The sequence below is a fragment of the Pelophylax lessonae genome, assembly GCF_965119305.1.
Source record: "Pelophylax lessonae genome assembly, chromosome: 1".
Lineage (NCBI taxonomy): Eukaryota > Metazoa > Chordata > Amphibia > Anura > Ranidae > Pelophylax > Pelophylax lessonae.
Genome location: NC_138768.1, coordinates 277,871,929 through 277,891,518, shown reverse-complemented (window position 1 = coordinate 277,891,518; position 19,590 = coordinate 277,871,929). Strand labels below are relative to the sequence as shown.

Below are 19,590 nucleotides of genomic sequence, written 5' to 3'. Positions count from 1 at the left end.
CCTCCATTGCTGCTACGCCAGAACATCCCTAGCTCTAAAAATGACTAGTTTCCCTGGATTATTTCACCTGCCTAGGAAAAGCAACCACTAGCTATACTTTTACCCACAAAGTGCATTGCTAATTTACAAAGATGTGTCCTGTTTTCTTGTTTTGCTGCTGACGGCAAGATGGTATCTATGTGTGAGATGTAAAATATCCAGATGATTATCAAATAATACACAGACTGGGCAATTACCAAATCCTTTCGCTTTTATGGCTGCTTGAGATCTGAGGGAGTGTCGATCCATCTATTTCAAGGGCCATGTAAATACACAACGTGTTGCCTGGAGAGGCCATGAAGCAGCTTCTGAGATAGCAGTCTGAGGAGGCATTGTGATATTGAACATCCTCCTGGTTCTAATACGGTTACCATGGATCCAGAATAAATCTCCTCTGGGCCAATAGGATATGGGAAAAAAAAAAAAAAAAAAGGGAAATATCCCACTCTACACAGACTGTCATCTAGATTTCACCACTGTGTTTCAATTCAAGCTGATAGGAACAAGAAAAAAAAAAAAAAAAAAGCATATGTCCTGGTATTGTGGTGCAGCTCACACAAGCAAGATAATGCTGGCATAGGGCACAGAAGCAGGTTCAATGCTGCCATTATAGTCAATTATTTAATAAAACTGAACAGAGCAGCTCACATACCGCACAGGATTTTGCCTAGAGAAAAAAAATAGCCTTGTTTGCTGTTTTTTTAGGGTCACTTAGGCCATGGAATGCAGCATCTCATTTCTGCACAGTGAGCAGGAACAATGAGTCAGAGAAGCAGCAAAGGCCACACTGAGCAGGTCAATTTAAATTTCAATGAGACCACTGGTTGCAAAGCAGTCTTCATTACAGCCATCCACACGGTTCACACAGTATATGCACATGGGTACAGATCTGAAGAAACCATTAAATTAACCACTTGAAGTACAAGGGAAAAAAAACTGCAGTGAATGTGTGCATGTTGTGGCAACACATTAGGTGTAAATGGGCCTGCAAGAGTGTACCTATCTTCCAATGAAAAAACAGGAATACATCCAGTTATATATTTACACCTACGCACTGAAGCCGGCCTTGATATTTTCCAGTTGTCAAACTAAGCGTAAACATGTGACAATCCTGTGCGTGAGCGCATATTCAGAAGTAAAATAATGGACAAAACTCCCTCGCCTCCTGCATATAGGTTATCTAAACACATGAGATTTATCTGGGAAGCAGAAAAAAGGTTCTGCTTCCCAGATTGAGTTCTCTTGAGTTAAGCGGTACTTGCCTTTACCCAGGTTTACTCAAATTAATGTGCATTTTGACACATTTGAGCATTAATTTGCCTCAGATGCACAGATTTCTAGTTTCTCTAAACACAGCTAATCTAAAATCACCTAAATGCAAGTAAACAAGCAGTGTGAATTAGCCAATTAAATTCATAAGGATTTACAGTGCATTCATGAAGTAGTCAGACCTCCTTAATTTCTTTCAATTTCATTATGTTGCAGCCCAATACTACAGTTGTTTATAGGGATGCACCGATACCAGTTTTTTAAGACCAAATACAAGTACCGATACTTCTTCTCAAGTGCTCGCCAATACCAAGTACCGATACCCATTTTGCTATTGGATGCATTTATTTTTTACGGTTCACACCTGTGTGATTTGTCATGCGATTTGACAGTTCAGCATTGCATAACAAGTCGCACCCCATTTGCAATTTCATTGCAACTTGCATTACCTTCTATGAAATTAAGTTACAAGCCACAATTAAATCAGGAGGTCCAAACCACACTGATCTGCGGCTTTGAAATCGCTCTAAAGTAGCATGATTTCAAAGCCACACTGTGCCGCTTTTAAATCGCACTACATCAGCGTGATTTCAAAGCCACAAATCAGTGCAATTTGGACAGATTTTTTTTGGGGCTTGTGATGGTAGAATAATGAGAAAAAAAAATTACCTTAAAAAAAGGTTAGTATCTGTCTGCAACATAACAAAACTGAAAAAAAGCGAAAGGGGTCTGAATACTTAATGAATGCACAATCGCCTTCTCTGGGACAGAAATATTGGAAAACTTGTGTCAGTCAGTGGCTGCAGCCGCTGATCAGTGTATTCTGTGAAAATACAATTACACAGCGGGAAGGATTTCTTCATCCACCTCGCTTGTGTGGATAGGAGACACGGTTCAGCTTATGGGAAAAAACAAGTCACGTATGGCCAGCCTTAGACATGCATGCATTTATTGGACAGAGAATCAAGGTTTCAAGTGAAAATGAGAAACACTGAAATATGTTACAAGCAGGTTTAAGGCTAATCTATGTAATGAAAAGATGGCCCTATGTGGCAATCCATAGCAACCTTATAAATGAGCCTTTATTAGACTGGCTATGATTTCCAATTGGTTGATATGGGACATTGGAAACCATTGCACTTTGCTATTAGATAAATAAGGCAGGCAGCCCTAATGCCCAACATTCATGAAGGAGCTCATGGTTTTTTTTTCTATCAGGCACTGCCATACGTTTACATTTCCAAAACGTGTTTTTAATAATATGCAATAGTGTTTATTTCACATCATGGAAAAAGGGTGCATACGGATTATTAAAAACCCAGAGAAATTGTTTGTTTTTTTTTTTTTTGTTACTTTGTACAACACAAATGGGGCTAGGACCATCCAGAAAATGGCGGAGGACTGCCTTACATAGCCAGCCAGCCACTTCACTCTGCAAAAAAACAAAGCAGCTTTGAGGCTACACTATACTCATAGCTGCTTTCAGGCAGACAAAGTGGAAATGCTTATAGTGAGTGCCTACTTTTATTACAAAATGTAACCTGATTAAATAAATAGCTGCTACAAATCATAGCACTCAAAACACCACAATATGTTTTTTAGGCTACATTTACATTTTGACATGCTGTGTGAAAAGGCCCAAGTGGCTCCCCACAGTTCTCCCACACAGTTCCTTCCAGCCGCCAACTCTCTCTCTTCTCCCTCCATGTTTTCCTGGGCTTTTCCTTTTATCTACTCCAGCACCCTGGCACTTGTTCCTGGGCTGTATAGTTTATTTCATCTAAACTGTAGAGAAAGTTCTGCTTTACAGCATACAGGTCCCAGCAGCCTCTGCATTATTGCCACTTATGATGAATACTGCCATCTTGTGGTCAAAATAAAGATTTGCTTCACGGAGACAGTGCACAGTGTTACATTTACATAAACATAACTTTGCATGCAATGAATACATGTGCTTTATTTTATTGAAAGTTGATTGCCTCATACATACAGCGGGTAAAATAAGTATTGAACACGTCACCATTTTTCTAGACAAATATATTTCTATAGGTGCCATTTTGACATTTTTACCACGTCAGAAACAACCCATGCAATCCATACATACAAAGAAACCAAAACAAATAATTTCAGAAATGAAGTTATGTGTAAAATCCAGTTTTCTCTATCGTTCATTAAAAGAACCAGCTCCATTTAATTCTTGACCTTTGGGACGTCCCAAAGCAGTATTTGCATGAGGGGTGGGAAAACAACGCAGAAAAATAACATAATTCCCAACAAGGCTAAAACTTTAGCAAATCAGAGAATATATAGAGCTCAACCAGGAACAACAGGAGCTCACCTGGACAAACACCCTCAAAAGCGACTAAGTCTTTCAAACCGCAGCCTGCAAAACCTTGCGGCCAAAATAAGCATCCGAGGATGCCAACACATCTACTTTGTAGAATTTAGTGAACGCATGCACAGACGACCAAGTTGCCGCCTTGCAAACTTGTATCACTGACGCCTGATGGCGAAAAGCCCAAGAAGCACTCAGCGCCCTAGTAGAATGCACCTTGACGGGGAAAGGTGGAACCTGACCCTTCAGTGAATAAGCCTGAACCAACGTCTGCCTGATCCACCTAGAAATGGTCGCAGCAAACGCAGCCAATCCCTTTCTAGGTCCTTCCGTAAGGACAAAAAGAGAATGTGATTTCCTGTAAGATTCAATAGCCGTCAGGTAAACCCTAATCGCTCGAACCACATCCAAAGAATGCAAAGCAATTTCCTTAGGATGCTCGGGCTAAGGACAAAAATGCAGCACAATGTATTCATTTACATGGAAATCAGAAACCACCTAAGGAAGAGACGACTGACTAGGTCGAAGTACCACTTTATCTCTGTGGACCACCAAATAAGGCGAACAGCAGGAAAGCGCCACCCATTCTGATACTCTGCGAGCAGGAGTAATAGCCACCAAAAAGGTAACCTTCTGAGACAAGGTAAGCAGAAGGATCTCCCTAATGTTCTCAAAATTAGGTTTTTGAAAAACAGACAATACCAACTTCAGATCCCATGGAGGTAACGGGGATCGCCTCGGAAGGGCCACATGACGGACCCCTTGGATAAAAGTGTGATCCAACACATTCGAGGCTAAAGAATGTTGGAAAAACACAGCCAAGGCCGGCACTTGGCCTTACATAGTAGCCAAGGCCAACTTCTGTTTGACACCATTTTGGAAGAAAGCCAAGATCCTAGCCACCGAAAAAAGGCGAGGATGCACCTTCATGGAGTCCCACCATGAAATGTACGATTTCTACGTACAATGATAGATCTTCCTGGAAGAAGACTTCCTAGCCTTCAGTGTAGGAATGCCAGTTTTCCACACCTGGGATGTGTACCGCGGAGAGAGCCGGAACAAAATTCTCTGCCTATTTCAAGATCTTAGGCCACCTCCTGGGCCGCTAGGACACTCCTGGTGCCCCCTTGATGACTGACGTAAGCCATGGCCATGACATTGTCCGATTGAACCCGGACTGGACAACCTTGTAGACAATTTGTTCAGTGACAAAGGCAAAGCTTTACTGCCCTGAGTTCCAGAACACTGATCGGTAGTCTGGACTCTTCCACTGTCCCAAGACCCCTGGGCACACAGCTTCTCCAGCACTCCTCCCCAGCTGGACAGGCTGGAGTCCGTGGTGAACAAGTTCCAATACAATGGAAGGAAAGACTTGCCCTGGTGCAATGCCAACAAGCGAAGCCACCATAGAAGACCAGTCTTTGTGTTGTGACTCAACCAAATCATAGAATCCAACAACTTTGGATCTTTGCTCCATTTGACCATAATTTCCCTCTGTAATGGCCTGGTGTGGAACTGAGCAAATGGGACCACCTCGAAGGTTGACACCATCAGGCCTAGGACTCTTATGCAAGTCCGCAGAAAGGACAGATTGCTGGACAACAGTCGAATCGCTTCCTGCAACTTCTGCTTGACAATTTTGTCAAAAAGTTACAGACAGGGAAAAACCTTGCCCGACTTCAGTGATTTGTGGGTGCCAAAAGACACCTGCCTCCCTGACGCTGTAGAATCCTCTGCTATTTTTAAGGTTTCCCGCACTGACATTATAAGTGCCTCCACCAGCGTGCCTTCCCGCGTGGCTGCTGACGAGGATACATCCTCCTCGCCATCAGAATGCAAAGATGCAGATCCACCAGGATGGCATGCGTCCGCGGCGGCCATATCTACCTCAGAATCTGAGGATACTAGAGAGGCAAGGGAAGGCATAGGGCACTTTCTACTAGTGGCATTTTTTTAAAACTAAATCCAATTTTGACACCAGGTTTTCCAAAACAGCTGTAAATGCAGACAGGGGCTGCGACCCGGAGGGTCCCGCAACCGCACTGAGGGGGGGTCTGTGGGTGAGATTTGGTCCTGGGACTCCATATTTACTTAATGCAAAAAAACAGTGTCACTTTAAGAAAAAACAGCAAAAAACGCAATCCGCACTGCTGCACCAGCGGCAACACAAGTGTCAGCCCTAGCACAGCCTGCAGCAGGGTGAATGAGAAATTCCTACAGGGACCCCAGTAACATACCACCAAAACAATGTGGAGGGATATAAAAACATTCTGTGCAGAAAGAAAAACGATCTTACACAGGAACAGGAAATATCTGGGTCATGTACTAGAGTCACCCTAGCTTCTCCCTGCTGTCCAGTGATCGTTGTCTCCAAGAAAATGGCTGCCCCATGTATTCCTATGGAGGAACTACTAAAACATGGCCGCCTATGCATTTCAATGGGAAAAGTTTTACATTCATGCAGAGCGAAACTGTGTTTCACTTGCAGGTCAGCCCCTGTCGCCACCCTCTGTCGTGGCGAGGCCTAGTGCTCGACTATAACCTGCGCACGCTCGCTGGCCGGGCACCTTAAGGATATAGCATATCCAGTCCGAAACCCAGCTGGCTGTTGCTTGTAGTTCTCTCAGGAACAAAACTAACTAAAAAAAAAAAAAGTCTTACAAAAAGGTTCCCAAAAGAAAACAGCTAAGACCAAAGCCCCATCAGGGAACTAGGACCCACTCATAAACTAGGCAGAAACAAACTGAAGCCTATAGCAGAGTGTATGGGTGTATGCCTGCAGGGATGGCCCCATTGGCGTGGTAAGGCTTTTTCCTGCCTAGTGTTCTACTCATGTAGGGGGCAGCATAACCCAATGGTCAAGATATGGAGCTGCGTCTGTCAATGAACGATTGAGAAATAATATGTTAATAGTCAGGGCACAGGTGCACTTTAAAGGATCAAATATATTCAGACATGTTATTCTGAACAGATAGAATATTAGTACTTGAACGCCTTTTGGATTATTTGAAGCTGCCAAGCAGAATGTTCTATCTCAGTATATTGATATGTCATCCACTGTCATCAACAGAGCCAGAATTAACTATATGCATGAGATTTGTGGAAAACTTCAGAATGCCTTTCTAAGAAGATCAACAAGAGTTATTAAAACCCCATGAAAGAAAACATAACAAACCTATTATATTTTTAAAAGAAATCTTCTTAAAATGACACATTTACAATGAATTTTTTCAGCACGGCGATAAAGCAATGGAATTTCTATTTTATAAGAGAGAAAGATAGCTACTGCATTATAGAGCTCCTAAGCAAACCCCTAATCAGAGATCCGGACGCAGGAAGCAGAGTGGGCGGAGCAGCAATCTGCAGCGAGGGAGCTGTGGAGGAAGAGCCGCCGGTGACACGTGCGGGGGGGAGCCGCACTAGGAGGAAGAGCCGCCGGTGATACCATAAAACCAGGCGCGGAGGACCCCGGGGACCGGGACAGAGAGCGGCGGTAGCGGCGGCAAAGGACGGACACCGCACGGTACAGAGGAGAGGAGAGGAGGAGAGCAGCATTCCTGGAAGCAGGGGAGGAGGAGGAGACCGTTCATTCCCAGTGTGTGAAGCAGTGCGTGAGGCAGCAGCTGCAAGCAAGGCGAGGGAGAAAGCTGGGTGACGGCTCTCTGTGAATCAATAGCTGTGTGACTGTGCTGCGACTGATAGCTGTGTAACTGTGCTCTGCGACTGATTGCTGTGTAAATGTGCTCTGCGACTGATTGCTGTGTAACTGTGCTCTGGGAACTTAACAAGTGGCTGAGGAATTGGTGTAAGAAGGAGGGGTTTGGGTTCCTGTAGAACTGGGCTGACTTCTCAGTCGGCTAACGGCTCTTTAGTAAGGATGGGCTGCACCTTAATGGGGACGGTACAGCTCTTTTGGGGAGAAAGATGGCCACCAAGTTGGAGGGACTTTTAAACTAGGAGACGGGGGGGGAGGGCTCAGAAGTAGAGTCAGTCAGGAGGGAGCAGAGGACAGAAGGCAGTAGTAGAGTCAGCAGAGACAGTAGTTCCATAACGTCAGTTGGGGGGTTTGTGCGGGAAAACCTCAGACCAAACAGGAATAAACATAATCACCATTCACGATCAACTTCCACAAAACTAAGAGGGAAATATGCTAATGCCAGGAGCCTAGCTAATAAAATGAATGAGTTGGAAATGTTGGTCAATGAGTAAGACATAGACCTTGTGGGAATAACGGAGACTTGGTTCGACCCCTCACATGACTGGCTGGTCAATATCCAAGGGTATTCGGTGTACCGGAAGGACAGGGTAGGAAAAAGAGGGGGAGGGGTATGTCTCTATGTCAAGAACAATGTAAGGGTGATAGAGAGGAGTGATATTACGGAAGGGATGAGTATGGAGTTAGAATCCGTGTGGGTAGAACTCCATAGGGAAGAAAAAAAGGGAAAAGTAATTGTGGGGGTTTGCTATAGGCCACCCAACCAAAGGGAGGAGGTAGAGCTGGAATTTTTATCACTATTGGGTAAAGTGGCAAAAGTGGGATCAGTGGGGGACTTCAATTATCCCGACATTGACTGGGAAGAGGGGACTGCACACTCACAGAAGGCGCGTCTATTCACGGAAACCTTACAGGACAACTACATGTCACAGTTGGTGGATTCTCCTACTAGAGAAAATGCAGTCCTGGATCTATTGATCACTAATGACCCAGACCTAATCTTGGAAGTAGGAGTCCAGGACAACCTGGGCTCTAGCGATCACAGGATGATCACATTTAGTGTAAATAACAATATAACAAGGCAAGTGGGGAACATAAGAACCCTAAACTTCAGAAGGGCAAACTTTCCAAAATTGTGCTCATTGATGGAAAGGGTAAACTGGGACCAAACCCTGGGATCACTGACCACGGAGGAAAAATGGGAATGCTTTAGGAACATATTAAACAAATGCATCTTGCAGTGCATTCCTATGGGAAATAAATTTAGAAGAGACAAAGCCAAACCTGGCTGGCTAAACCGTAACGTTAAAAACTTATTAGGGGAAAACAAATGGCTTTCAAGAAATATAAATCAGAGGGCACAGTATCGGCTTTCGAGCAATATAAGGAGGCAAATAAGAAAAGTAAATACGAAATCAAAATGGCTAAAATCAACTTTGAGAGACAAATAGCGGATAGTAAAAAGAACCCAAAGAAATTCTTTAAATATATCAACAGCAAAAAAACTAGGGCAGAGCATATTGCACACATAATTAACAATGATGGAAGGATGGTTACAGAGGACACTGAAAAGGCAACCGTGCTGAACGCCTTTTTCTCGTCAGTCTTTACTCAGGAAAAGGAGGGGTACACTGACCATGACTGTATGGTTAGTAGTAATACACAGGACTTGCCGCTATGGCTAACAGAGGGTGAAATCAGGGAAAAGCTGGATAAAATTAACACAAACAAATCACCAGGCCCGGATGGCGTACATCCGCGAGTACTCAAAGAACTCAGTAAGATTATATCTAGACCACTGTTCCTGATCTTTGCTGACAGTATTAGGACAGGAAATGTACCAGGGGATTGGAGGAAAGCTAACGTGATACCGATATTCAAAAAGGGGCAGAGGCATATCCCGGGAAATTATAGGCCTGTCAGTTTGACATCGATAGTATGTAAACTTCTGGAGGGGATGATAAGGGACTATATCGTAGAGTTTGCTAAAGACAACAACATCATCAGCAGTAATCAGCACGGGTTTATAAATGGGCGTTCTTGTCAAACCAATCTCTTAACATTCTAGGAGGAGGTGAGCTGTGAGCTAGATAGGAGCAGACCAGTGGATGTGGTGTACCTGGATTTCGCTAAGGCATTTGATACAGTTCCCCACAAGCGCTTAATTTATAAAATAAGGTCTGCAGGTATAGACCGCAGGGTTTGCTCTTGGATACGGAACTGGCTAAAAGGGCGTGTCCAAAGGGTGGTAATAAACAGCGCATACTCAGACTGGTCTAAAGTGGTAAGCGGGGTCCCCCAAGGCTCAGTCCTGGGACCAACCTTGTTCAATTTATTCATAAACAGCATTGAGGATGGGATCAGTAGTTCGATATCAGTTTTTGCAGATGACACAAAATTGGGCAGGGCAATAACTGCACAGCATGAACCAGATATCCTACAGAATGACCTGGACAAAATAACAGAGTGGGCAACGACATGGCAAATGAGGTTTAATGTGGAGAAGTGTAAGGTTTTGCTTTGGGACTAAAAACATAAAAGCACAATATACGTTAGGGGGGAACCCTTGGGGGAATCAAAAATGGAGAAAGATCTGGGAGTCTTGGTAGATGATAGACTAAGCAATAGCATGCAATGTCAAGCGGCAGCTGCCAAAGCCAGCAGAATATTAGCATGCATAAAGAAAGGGATGTATTCCAGAGAGAAGACTATAATCCTTCCACTTTATAAAACTCTGGTCCGACCACATCTGGAGTATTCTGTGCAGTTCTAGTCGCCAGTCTTCAGGAGGGATGTGTTGGAGCTGGAGAGAGTACAGAGAAGGGCAACTAAACTGATTAGGGGATTGGAGGACCTTAATTATGAAGAGCGTCTGCAATCGCTTGATTTATTCTCCCTGGAGAAGAGATGCCTGAGAGGGGACATGATAGCAATTTATAAATATCTCAATGGTGATCTCGGCATAGAAAAACAGCTATTCAGTCGAAGGGATTGCATGAGGACTCGAGGGCAAACAATGCGGGGGGGGTTCTTTACTGTTAGGGCTACAAGATTGTGGAATTCTCTACCACAAGAGGTGGTTTCTGCGGGAAGTATGGTGTCTTTCAAAAGACTCTTAAGACGTACATCTCAAGGATCAGAACATTCAGGGGTATGTGAGATGATTACAGCCACACACACCTACACAGGTTGAACTGGATGGACTATTGTCTTTATTCAACCTCACCTACTATGTAACTATGTAACTAACCAAACTATAAAGCACAGATAGTGTACATTAGAGGAGAGAAAACAAGAAGCGTATATGGAGTGGATGGATAGAGGTTATACAATTTGTAAAAACTAAACTGTCACCTATAATAAGCAGGTTCCGCAATACGCCAGTTCCAGGCCATTTGCACTGAAGCTGCATAATCCACAGAAGTCATAAGCCTTCCAATGAATCAAGACACTGATGAAGTCACAGCAGGTTATGTGCCCTAATGTCACCTTTAGGTTATGGAACCACAATCGAAGCACCAAGCAATGCCGCTGACAGGTAATTGCAATCCTAAAAAGGTGTAATGGATATCAGCGCAACTAAATAAAGTATTGAAGTATCAAAAAATATTGTGGCTGCAATATCAAACTGGTGAATCACTACACATAAAATCAATAAATATATAAAGTGATATCGCGCTACAATAAGTGCTAATAACAAAAAATTGCTGTTCTATTCAAACAGCAAAAAATGCTGTGCAGTGCAAATAACAAAAGTTGCTGTGCTGTGCTGTGCAAAGGTGCAATAATTAAAAGGGTTGAAGAGATTACTGAATATATCAACAAAATCAATCAACATAAAACATATGTGTCCATATGACTTCTTAGCATGAACACTAAAATAACATGTCAAAATCAGATCACCTGGCCTCTGAGTGCACCTTGATCCGCCATGATCTTGAGAAAATGCGGGGCCGTATCACTACCGCAAAGGGTCGCATATCTGATTTGGAGGACAGCACGCATTCCCATGCCAATCAACTATCTGAACTCCAAGGCCTGGTCAAATCCCTGCAACACCGGGCAGATGATGTGGAGGACCGTCAGCGGCGGAACAATGTAAGAGTGGTGGGGCTTCCCGAGGGGGTGGAGGGGTCTAAACCAGCAATCTTTGCGGAGCAATTCTTTAAACAACTGCTTACTCTTACTGATTTGCCCCCCACTTATGTTGTGGAGCGAGCTCATCGCGTTCCCATGGGTGCCAGACCACCAGGGGCCCCACCACGGCCTTTCCTGGTTAAATTCCTGAACTATCGGGACCGTGACATGCTCCTTTCTGAAGCCAGGAAACATCAAGATTTGCACTTTGAAAATGCCCGGGTTATGCTATTCCCTGACTTTTCAGCTGAAACCCAGAGGAAGTGCCGGTCGTTCACGGAAGTCCGCAAGCGTCTCCGGGATAAGGAAATTAAGTATAGCATGTTGTACCCCAGCAGGCTCAGGATTCAGCATAATGGCTCCGTAAAGTTCTCTGAGTCTCCCCAGGAGGTCTCAGAATGGCTGGACGGCCTCCGTTAAAGTGCTTCTAGTGGAATTGCCTGATGTCCTATCTTTTCCCCGGATCCGGGCTGGGCCACACTTTTTCTGAAGTATCCCCTACTTACCGGATTGTTGGTGACAGTTGCTTGAAGTCCTCTCCCCCTGGGATATCCTGCCTGTCCGGGGGCTCCGTGGGAGTCTCTACACCATCTGCTTAGTGACTGTCAGACTTTGTTCGCATCGCACTGCGTCCACTATTTCAAATGTTGGGAAGTTTTGGGTTTGAGTCCCGTACCGGCTGGGTTTTTCCAGTTTTTCATGGATTGTTTGTTGTTGCTGGAACAAGGGCATTTGGGTAGTTTTTTGGGCAACTCTTCTTTTTGATTATGTGGATCCTTGAGACCTTCTGGCAAAAGCGGCACCTCAGCTCTCTCTTAGACGGCTGGTTTGGGAACATTTTGGACACCTCAACATGTTTTTTCTCATCATTTTTTTTTTATTGCACCTTATGGCTGATGTCTTCAGGTTCCTCTCATGGAATGTGTCCATGTGAGAGGGCTCAATAGCAAGTACAAACGGGCTACTGTGTTTCAATACCTTAAGAAATACAAGCCACATGTGCTCCTACTGCAGGAGACTCACCTGGATGGTAGCGTGGTACTAGCCCTTAAAAAACCGTGGATACAGAAGGCGTTTCATGCCACTTACTCCACTTATGCCCGAGGTGTCTCGGTGCTAATTAGTAAATCCATCCCTTGTACCATCCACCAGGTGATCTCCGACCCGGGGGGGGGGGGGGGGGGATTTGTGGCTTTGGTCATAACCCTATATTCCCTGAAACTGCTTTTGGTGACTGTCTATGTACCTCCACCCTTCGGAGTGCAATTGTTATATGATCTTAAGGACAAACTCTCTGCCCATGTCTCTCTACCTGTGCTTATAATGGGGGACTTTAATGCCATCTTGGATAGTGGCCTGGATACTTCCAACCCCAGTCGACCGGCCTCACTAGACATTATAGCCTGGGCGTCTGCTATGGGCTTGGTTGAGCTCTGGAGATGGAAGAATCCCGATGGTCCAGGTTACTCCCACCTTTCCACCACCCACCGCTCTGCGGCCCGAATTGACCTGGAATTTGGTAATGCTCACCTTCAGTCCCTCCTTTCAACTGCTGAATACCTGGCTGGGGGGGGGGGGTGTCTGATCATAACCCGCTTCTCTTGACCGTGCACCTCCGTGTGGGGGCTAGAGAGCGGGGCTGGCGGCTGTCCTCTGGATGGCTTCAGCATGAGCGGGTTACCTCCCAGCTGGGGCAAGCGATCCAAACATATTGGGGGAGCAACGACGATTCTGCTGAGCCGGTGGTGGTGTGGGAGGCCTTTAAGGTGGTGGACAGGGGTGAATGTATAGCTGGTATTAAGTCTGCTAGGAAAGATCACAATACTGAAATTGTGTCCCTACAGGAGGTGAAGAGGGAGAGGGCGAAGGAACATTCAGAGTCGCCTTCCGACACCAGTTATGCATCCTTACTGGAGGCACGACGCCGTCTCTCTCTCCACCTATCGGATCTTGCTCACACGGAGGCATCCCATGTAAGGGCATCGGTTTTTGCACAGGGGGATAAGAATGGTAGGCTCCTGGCCAGACTGGTGGCAGACCAACGAGCCTTGATTAATATCCCGATTATTAGGAGCTCTGGGGGTGATTTGCTGACGGATCCCGCGGACATACTGGAGGAGTTTCGGATTTACTTTGAGGCCTTATACGCTCCTGCCCCAGACTATGACCATGCCACTATGGAACGGCTCCTAAGGGGTCTTGACCTTCCTAATTTGGCTGCTGATGACTGTGCTCTCCTTGACGCTCCTATCACCCCGCTAGAAGTGGAGAAGGCTATCGCAGCTTTCCCACCGCACAAGGCCCCGGGTCCTGATGGCCTCCCCGCTGACTTTTATAAATAATTCGCTGAACAACTGGCCCCATGCCTTAGTAAGTTATTTCAACACTGTCTTGAGGGGGAGGCTCTCCCCCCTTCCATGCTCGATGCCTATATGGTGTTGCTGCCAAAGCCTGGTAAGGATCCCTTGTACTGCTCCTCTTACAGACCCATAGCCCTCCTGAACGTTGACCTGAAGGTCCTCTCCAAGGTCCTTGCGTCCCGACTGGTGGGGGTCATCCATACTTTGGTTGACCCTGACCAGACGGGTTTTATGCCAGGGAAATCGGTGGATACTAATATTAGACGTCTCTTCTTCAGCTTCCTGGTACTGAGCACCCGCAGAGAGTCGTGGTTTCTATTGATATAGAGAAGGCTTTCGACTCAGTCGACTGGCCATACATGCATATGGTCCTGGAGCTAATGGGTTTCGGCCCTACGTTCCGGACATGGGTTAAATTGCTTTATTCTTCTCCCCGTACGGCCATTCGGCTGGGTTTGGCAACCTCTGTGTATTTTAGGGTGGGAAGGGGTACCAGGCAGGGCTGCCCCCTCTCCCCCTTTTTGTTTGCTCTTACTATTGAACCGGTTGCCACTGCTCAGCGAACCTCTGGTGCCTTTGATGCCATCCGGGTGGGCTCCATAAAGGAATGCGTAGCACTTTATGCAGACGACATGCTGCTATTCCTTAAAGATTCTGGTCCTTCCCTGTGGGCTGTCTTGCATATTTTGGACAACTTTGGTACTTACTCCGGGCTTCGGGTGAACTGGGGGAAGTCGTCTATACTTTCCCTGACTGGGGCTACGGCACCAGTCTCAGACGATGGTCCTCCCTTGTGTTGGGTGGAGTCCTTCACTTACCTGGGGGTGCGTGTTACAAGATGCTCGGGGGACTATTATACCCTGAACCTCCTCCCGCTTGTGCCTAGACTGCAACAGCTGGTGCAGGTGTGGAAGAGGCTTTCGCTCTCATTGATGGGCCGTTTTGTCTTGCTGAAAATGAAGTTCCTCCCGGTGGTGCTTTATTTTCTGCGCCACTCCCCTACTTGGGTCCCTAAAGTTTTCTTGCACAAATTGGATGGCATCATTAGTTCCTTCCTTTGGTCGCCGGGGGCTCCTAGGATAGGCCTGAAGGCGCTCCAGGAACCCCAAGGATAGGGGCGGACTCGCTCTCCCGGACTGGCGTAAGTACTACCTGGCAGGACAGATGGTGTTTGCGAGGCATTGGTTACGGGCGGATACGGAGGACTCAGCTACGGTTCTGGAAGCTGCCCAGATGGGGTCCTACGAGAGCCTGCGTCTGGCACTGTTCAGAGGTGTGGGTTCTGACCTGCCACTGACAACCTCTATGAGGGCAACGATTAAGGCGTGGGGCCAGACTGTGAAGCTGGCGTGTCCCAGTTACCTCCGGTTTTCTCCATCTGCCCCTTTGTGGATGAACCCCAAGTTCCCTCATTTCTACCGGCTACCCGATCCTATGGTGTGGGCCACTGTGTGGATCAAGACATTGGGGGGACATTACCACCGAGGGAGACTTGATTACGTTTGATACCCTACGAACTCGCCATGACCTGCCCCCGACTTATTTTTTCAGATACCTACAGCTACGTCACACTTTTAGGAGTCAGTTTGCTGATTCCAAGATTGAGCCGGTGCCGTCGGACCTGGAGCTAATGCTGACTAACCCTGACCTTCGTAAAACTTTATCTACTGTTTACAAAGACCTGTTCGGACTGACCTCACCGGGTATTGTTAGATGTAGGGAACGCTGGACAGCAGAAATTCCTGAACTACAAGGTGAGGACTGGGATGACATGTGGATCGACCCCTTTAAACATTTAGTAGCGGCCAGGGATAAGCTTATTCAATTTAAATTCCTTCATAGGGCGTACTATACACCTGTCCGGTTGGGCCAGGATCTTCCCAACCGCCTCCGCTGAATGCTGGTGTTGTTCAGCTACTTCGGCAGATGCACATCATGTATTCTGGGACTGTGCACCGATTCAGCGTTACTGGTCCGAGGTGGTCTCCTGCCTTGGGAGGGTGCGGGAAGGGCAAGGATTGGTTTTTACACTCTTGTGTTTTATTGTGCCGCCCCCCCCCCCCCCCCCCATGTACTGGGGTTGGTATTTTGTCATGTTTTGACAATGTTTTCTTTCTTGTATTGTCTGTATTTTCTTGTTACAAATAATAAAAATAATTTTTCAAAGAAAATCAATCGCATCAATTGAAAAGATAAATCAAAAGTGCAAGGCGCTAGTCCATTAAAGTGGTTTCAAGTGAATAAACAATCTCTAAAGTGCCAAAATAAGTGCAGCTGCCGCAACGGATCATTCAGGTGCTCACGATCCCACCACCAGTGATGGATGGCCTCTCCCCTTACAATTTGACCAGTGTTTCACCACTAGGTCAAAAACAGCTTTATAGTTTTCCCAGACAAATGGGTAGACTCGATCCTCTCATTAGGTCCTGAGTGCTCCCTGGTTGCTGCACAGATAATTAGGATGGCTCTGTCCTCACTGTATTTCCCCAGTCTCCGTCATAAAATGGGAATAAATGGAAAACAAATCTAGTGCTCTCTGTATATAAGGTATTTATTAAATAATCAAAATATTAAAACTCGCATTCGTAGGCACATAAGCTGTGCGGGCTGGGTAGGCATTGAATCGGTTTAGGAGATGCAGGAGAAGTTGTGTCCTGTAGCTGGATCTCGCCCGTGGTGTCTCCGCCCCCTAGACGCATATCGTCAGGTGCTGATGGGCGTGTGACCCCTACTGAGGAAGTCACACGCCCATCAGCAGTGGGGTGCCCCCTCATGCCTAGATTTGTGGACGGACTGGACTCCAGACTTGAGTTTGGCTTTGGAAGTTGAGACCTGGGAGTAAAGAAAGGGATCCTTCTTGGCCTCGGATGAGGAGCAAATGTTCCCAGACTGAGCCCTAGGTTTCTTTTGCTGAGGAAGAGAATAACTCTTGCTGCTGGCAACATCCTCAATAATGACAACCAGAGCACGTCTGAACTCTGCACTCTGGACGTAGCGCACGCCCGCACTCTGGACGTAGCGCACGCCCGCACTCTGGACGTAGCGCACGCCCGAACTCTGGACGTAGCGCACGCCCGAACTCTGGACGTAGCGCACGCCTGAACTCTGGACGTAGCGCACGCCTGAACTCTGGACGTAGCGCACGCCTGAACTCTGCACTCTGGACGTAGCGCACGCCTGAACTCTGCACTCTGGACGTAGCGCACGCCTGAACTCTGCACACTGGACGTAGCGCACGCCTGAAAAACCGCACCCCAGATACAACTCGTCCTTACTGCTGATGCGGCCCGTGATAAAATGGAGTTTGATACCCCTGAGCTAGTGTCTGACAGATTAAGTTCTCAGCCAGAACAGGCTGCAAAGCAGGCCCTGCCAGTGAGTTCCAGAGACTTCAGACACTTGTTGGTGGGGTCCTGAACGATAGATGCATCCTTCACTGGATTGTAGACTCTTTGTTAAGAAGGGATACTGTCAGACCCACATAGGGAGCAGTCGCATGAGCAAAAAGCCAAAAAATAAGATATTTAATCAAAAACTATTGTGGGAGTGCTGGTTTTCTCTTCCCACAAATACTTTTAACAAAAGTTTCTTCAAATAGGTACAAGGCTGGTAGCCGCATGAGAGTTAAATAGTATTGGCAGGGGACTGCGACTCCTTAGGTGTAGGTTCATCCATGAGGGACTTGAGAGAGGAAGCGGGGTAGGGAGGCAGCCCTAAAACTGTAAATTGTGAGCTTAAGGCACCCAATACAGTGGGACTGTGCCCCATGTGTCTTGAATTAGACATGTTGCACCCCAAGGCGGAAGGCAACGTGCTAAGGGTATAAGGCAAGGTCTCTGGTACCTACAAAACCAACTGCTTGGGGAATGAAATGTAGGCAGCTAAAGATGACCTAGTAAATGTAGGCGGGCAGTTGCGATGAACCGAGGAGAGTTCCACACATTTCTTGCAGCAGGTGCGCAGCAGTGGGAAGGTGAGTCCTCAATGCCGAAAAGTAAGAAAGAGTATGCAACATTCAACCCAGAGGATGACGTCAATTGCGCAATCTCTCACCATTACCCCTTTAAGGTAATACCAGCAGAAGGTGGGAAAATAACATGACACTATGTAAGTCACAGTTTTTTTTTTTTTTTTTTATTCTACTTTGGTGCAGCTTAAAAGTATAACTTAATAGATTTTTTTTAAAACAATCCTAGCAGGTATGTATTAATGGTGGCAGAGACTGGATCTCTCTTCTGCTATAAATTCTCTTCCTCTGCTGAAAATGTTTTACTAATTTCTACATTGACAGCTGCATGCAGACACAGCTCAGTGTAAGGTTCTGGGACAAAGCACCTTTGCTGCGTATGTCGGGAGTAACTGCATACAAAGCAAGCCTTTGGGGAACAGAGAAGACCCTAGACCTGGAAAAAGACTGGGACAAGAATAGCAAATTTTTGCGAAGAGATAGCATTCAGCAAGTTAGTAGTGCATCACTGCTGCAAACACAGTGAACAAGTTGAAAGGGGGGTTTCAAAGCTAGCAGCAAAAGGAGATGGAAAGATTTGGAATGGCAAGCAGTACAGTTACTGGGTGTGCCATCAAGTCAGCATTACTGTTAATATCAGGGCTCATCCTAACCTAGAAAATCTATTTAAAATAATTACCTCCATTAAAAAAGAAAAAAAAATGAAGCATACAATAGGCTAAATGTATAGCAACTATCATAGCCAGAACAGCTATTTAAAATTGTTACTTCTGTAAAAGGAAAAAAGCAGCAAATAACAGGCTAGATGGATAATTTCACGAACAAGCTTTTGTGATGACAAGACTTTCATATGCAACAATATAAAACATATTTAAGGGTACCGATTTTCAGTACAATATGACTTAGAAGACTATTATAGTTTTACTCACTGTTTCGAATATTGTCCAAGTCAATACTAGCAAAAAATGGATGACAGCATAAATCTTCGAATTTTAGTCTCTCCTTTTGTCCACATAGCAAGCTTTGGATCAAGTCAAGAAAGTTTTTGCTGATTTTTGGTTCGTCTGGAAATTTCAAGAAACGCTGCAAAAACAAACCAAGAATAAAAAAAAAAAAAACCTGAACAGTGTTCCCTTTCCTACCACAAAAACAAAAACAACAAAAAATTAGGAAACCTGAAAATTCATGATGTTATTAAAGGTTTTTGTTGAGGTTCCCTCTGTAAATGGAGATTTTCCATAAATCATTTCATATGAAATTATGCCAACAGACCACCAATCACATTCAGGCCCATAGGTAGTTTTTCCATCACCGTTCATCACTGTAAGAACTTCAGGAGCCATGTAGTCTGGTGTACCTATAGGAAGGTGGGCATTTACCTAAAGTGCAGGGAGAGAAGTTCATGAACGTGCTATCATGGCGAAATCATACAAGCAAGTTTGAAAGAAATTGGACATACTTACAATTTTATTTGAAGTCATTCTTGCTGCTGTGCCGAAATCTACAAGTTTAATATGACCTGTCCGATCAATGAGGATATTCTCCGGTTTAATATCTCTGTAAAATATAACAATTTCTTTTTAATTAAGCGTCAAACACAATAACAATTCCAGCTGTCAAATTGGTGAATACAGTCGGTATGGAAAAGAATCACCCCAGAATACACCTCCTGTGCGCCCCCTGGGGTGCACTTCAGGTGCGCTCTGTGATCGATGTGTCTTTCAGACACAGCTGATCACAGATCGAGGTAAAGGACCGATTAAAGCGG

General features: G+C 45.5%; 1 protein-coding gene across 3 annotated transcripts in view; it reads right to left on the bottom strand.

Moving 5' to 3' along the window:
- The window catches only part of CIT (citron rho-interacting serine/threonine kinase), a 429,539-nt gene that overhangs the window by 321,696 nt on the left and 88,253 nt on the right, over nucleotides 1–19,590 (bottom strand). For 2 of the 3 annotated variants that reach the window (XM_082258872.1, XM_082258873.1), the window contains exons 7-9: nucleotides 19,286–19,379; nucleotides 18,998–19,201; nucleotides 18,752–18,905 (exon numbers count right to left, since the gene is read on the bottom strand). In XM_082258872.1, coding sequence (XP_082114998.1) covers nucleotides 18,752–18,905; nucleotides 18,998–19,201; nucleotides 19,286–19,379 — 452 coding nt within the window. Of the gene's footprint in view, nucleotides 1–236; nucleotides 384–18,751; nucleotides 18,906–18,997; nucleotides 19,202–19,285; nucleotides 19,380–19,590 lie in introns of those variants that run through there. The other variant, XM_082258874.1, reaches the window with a different exon arrangement.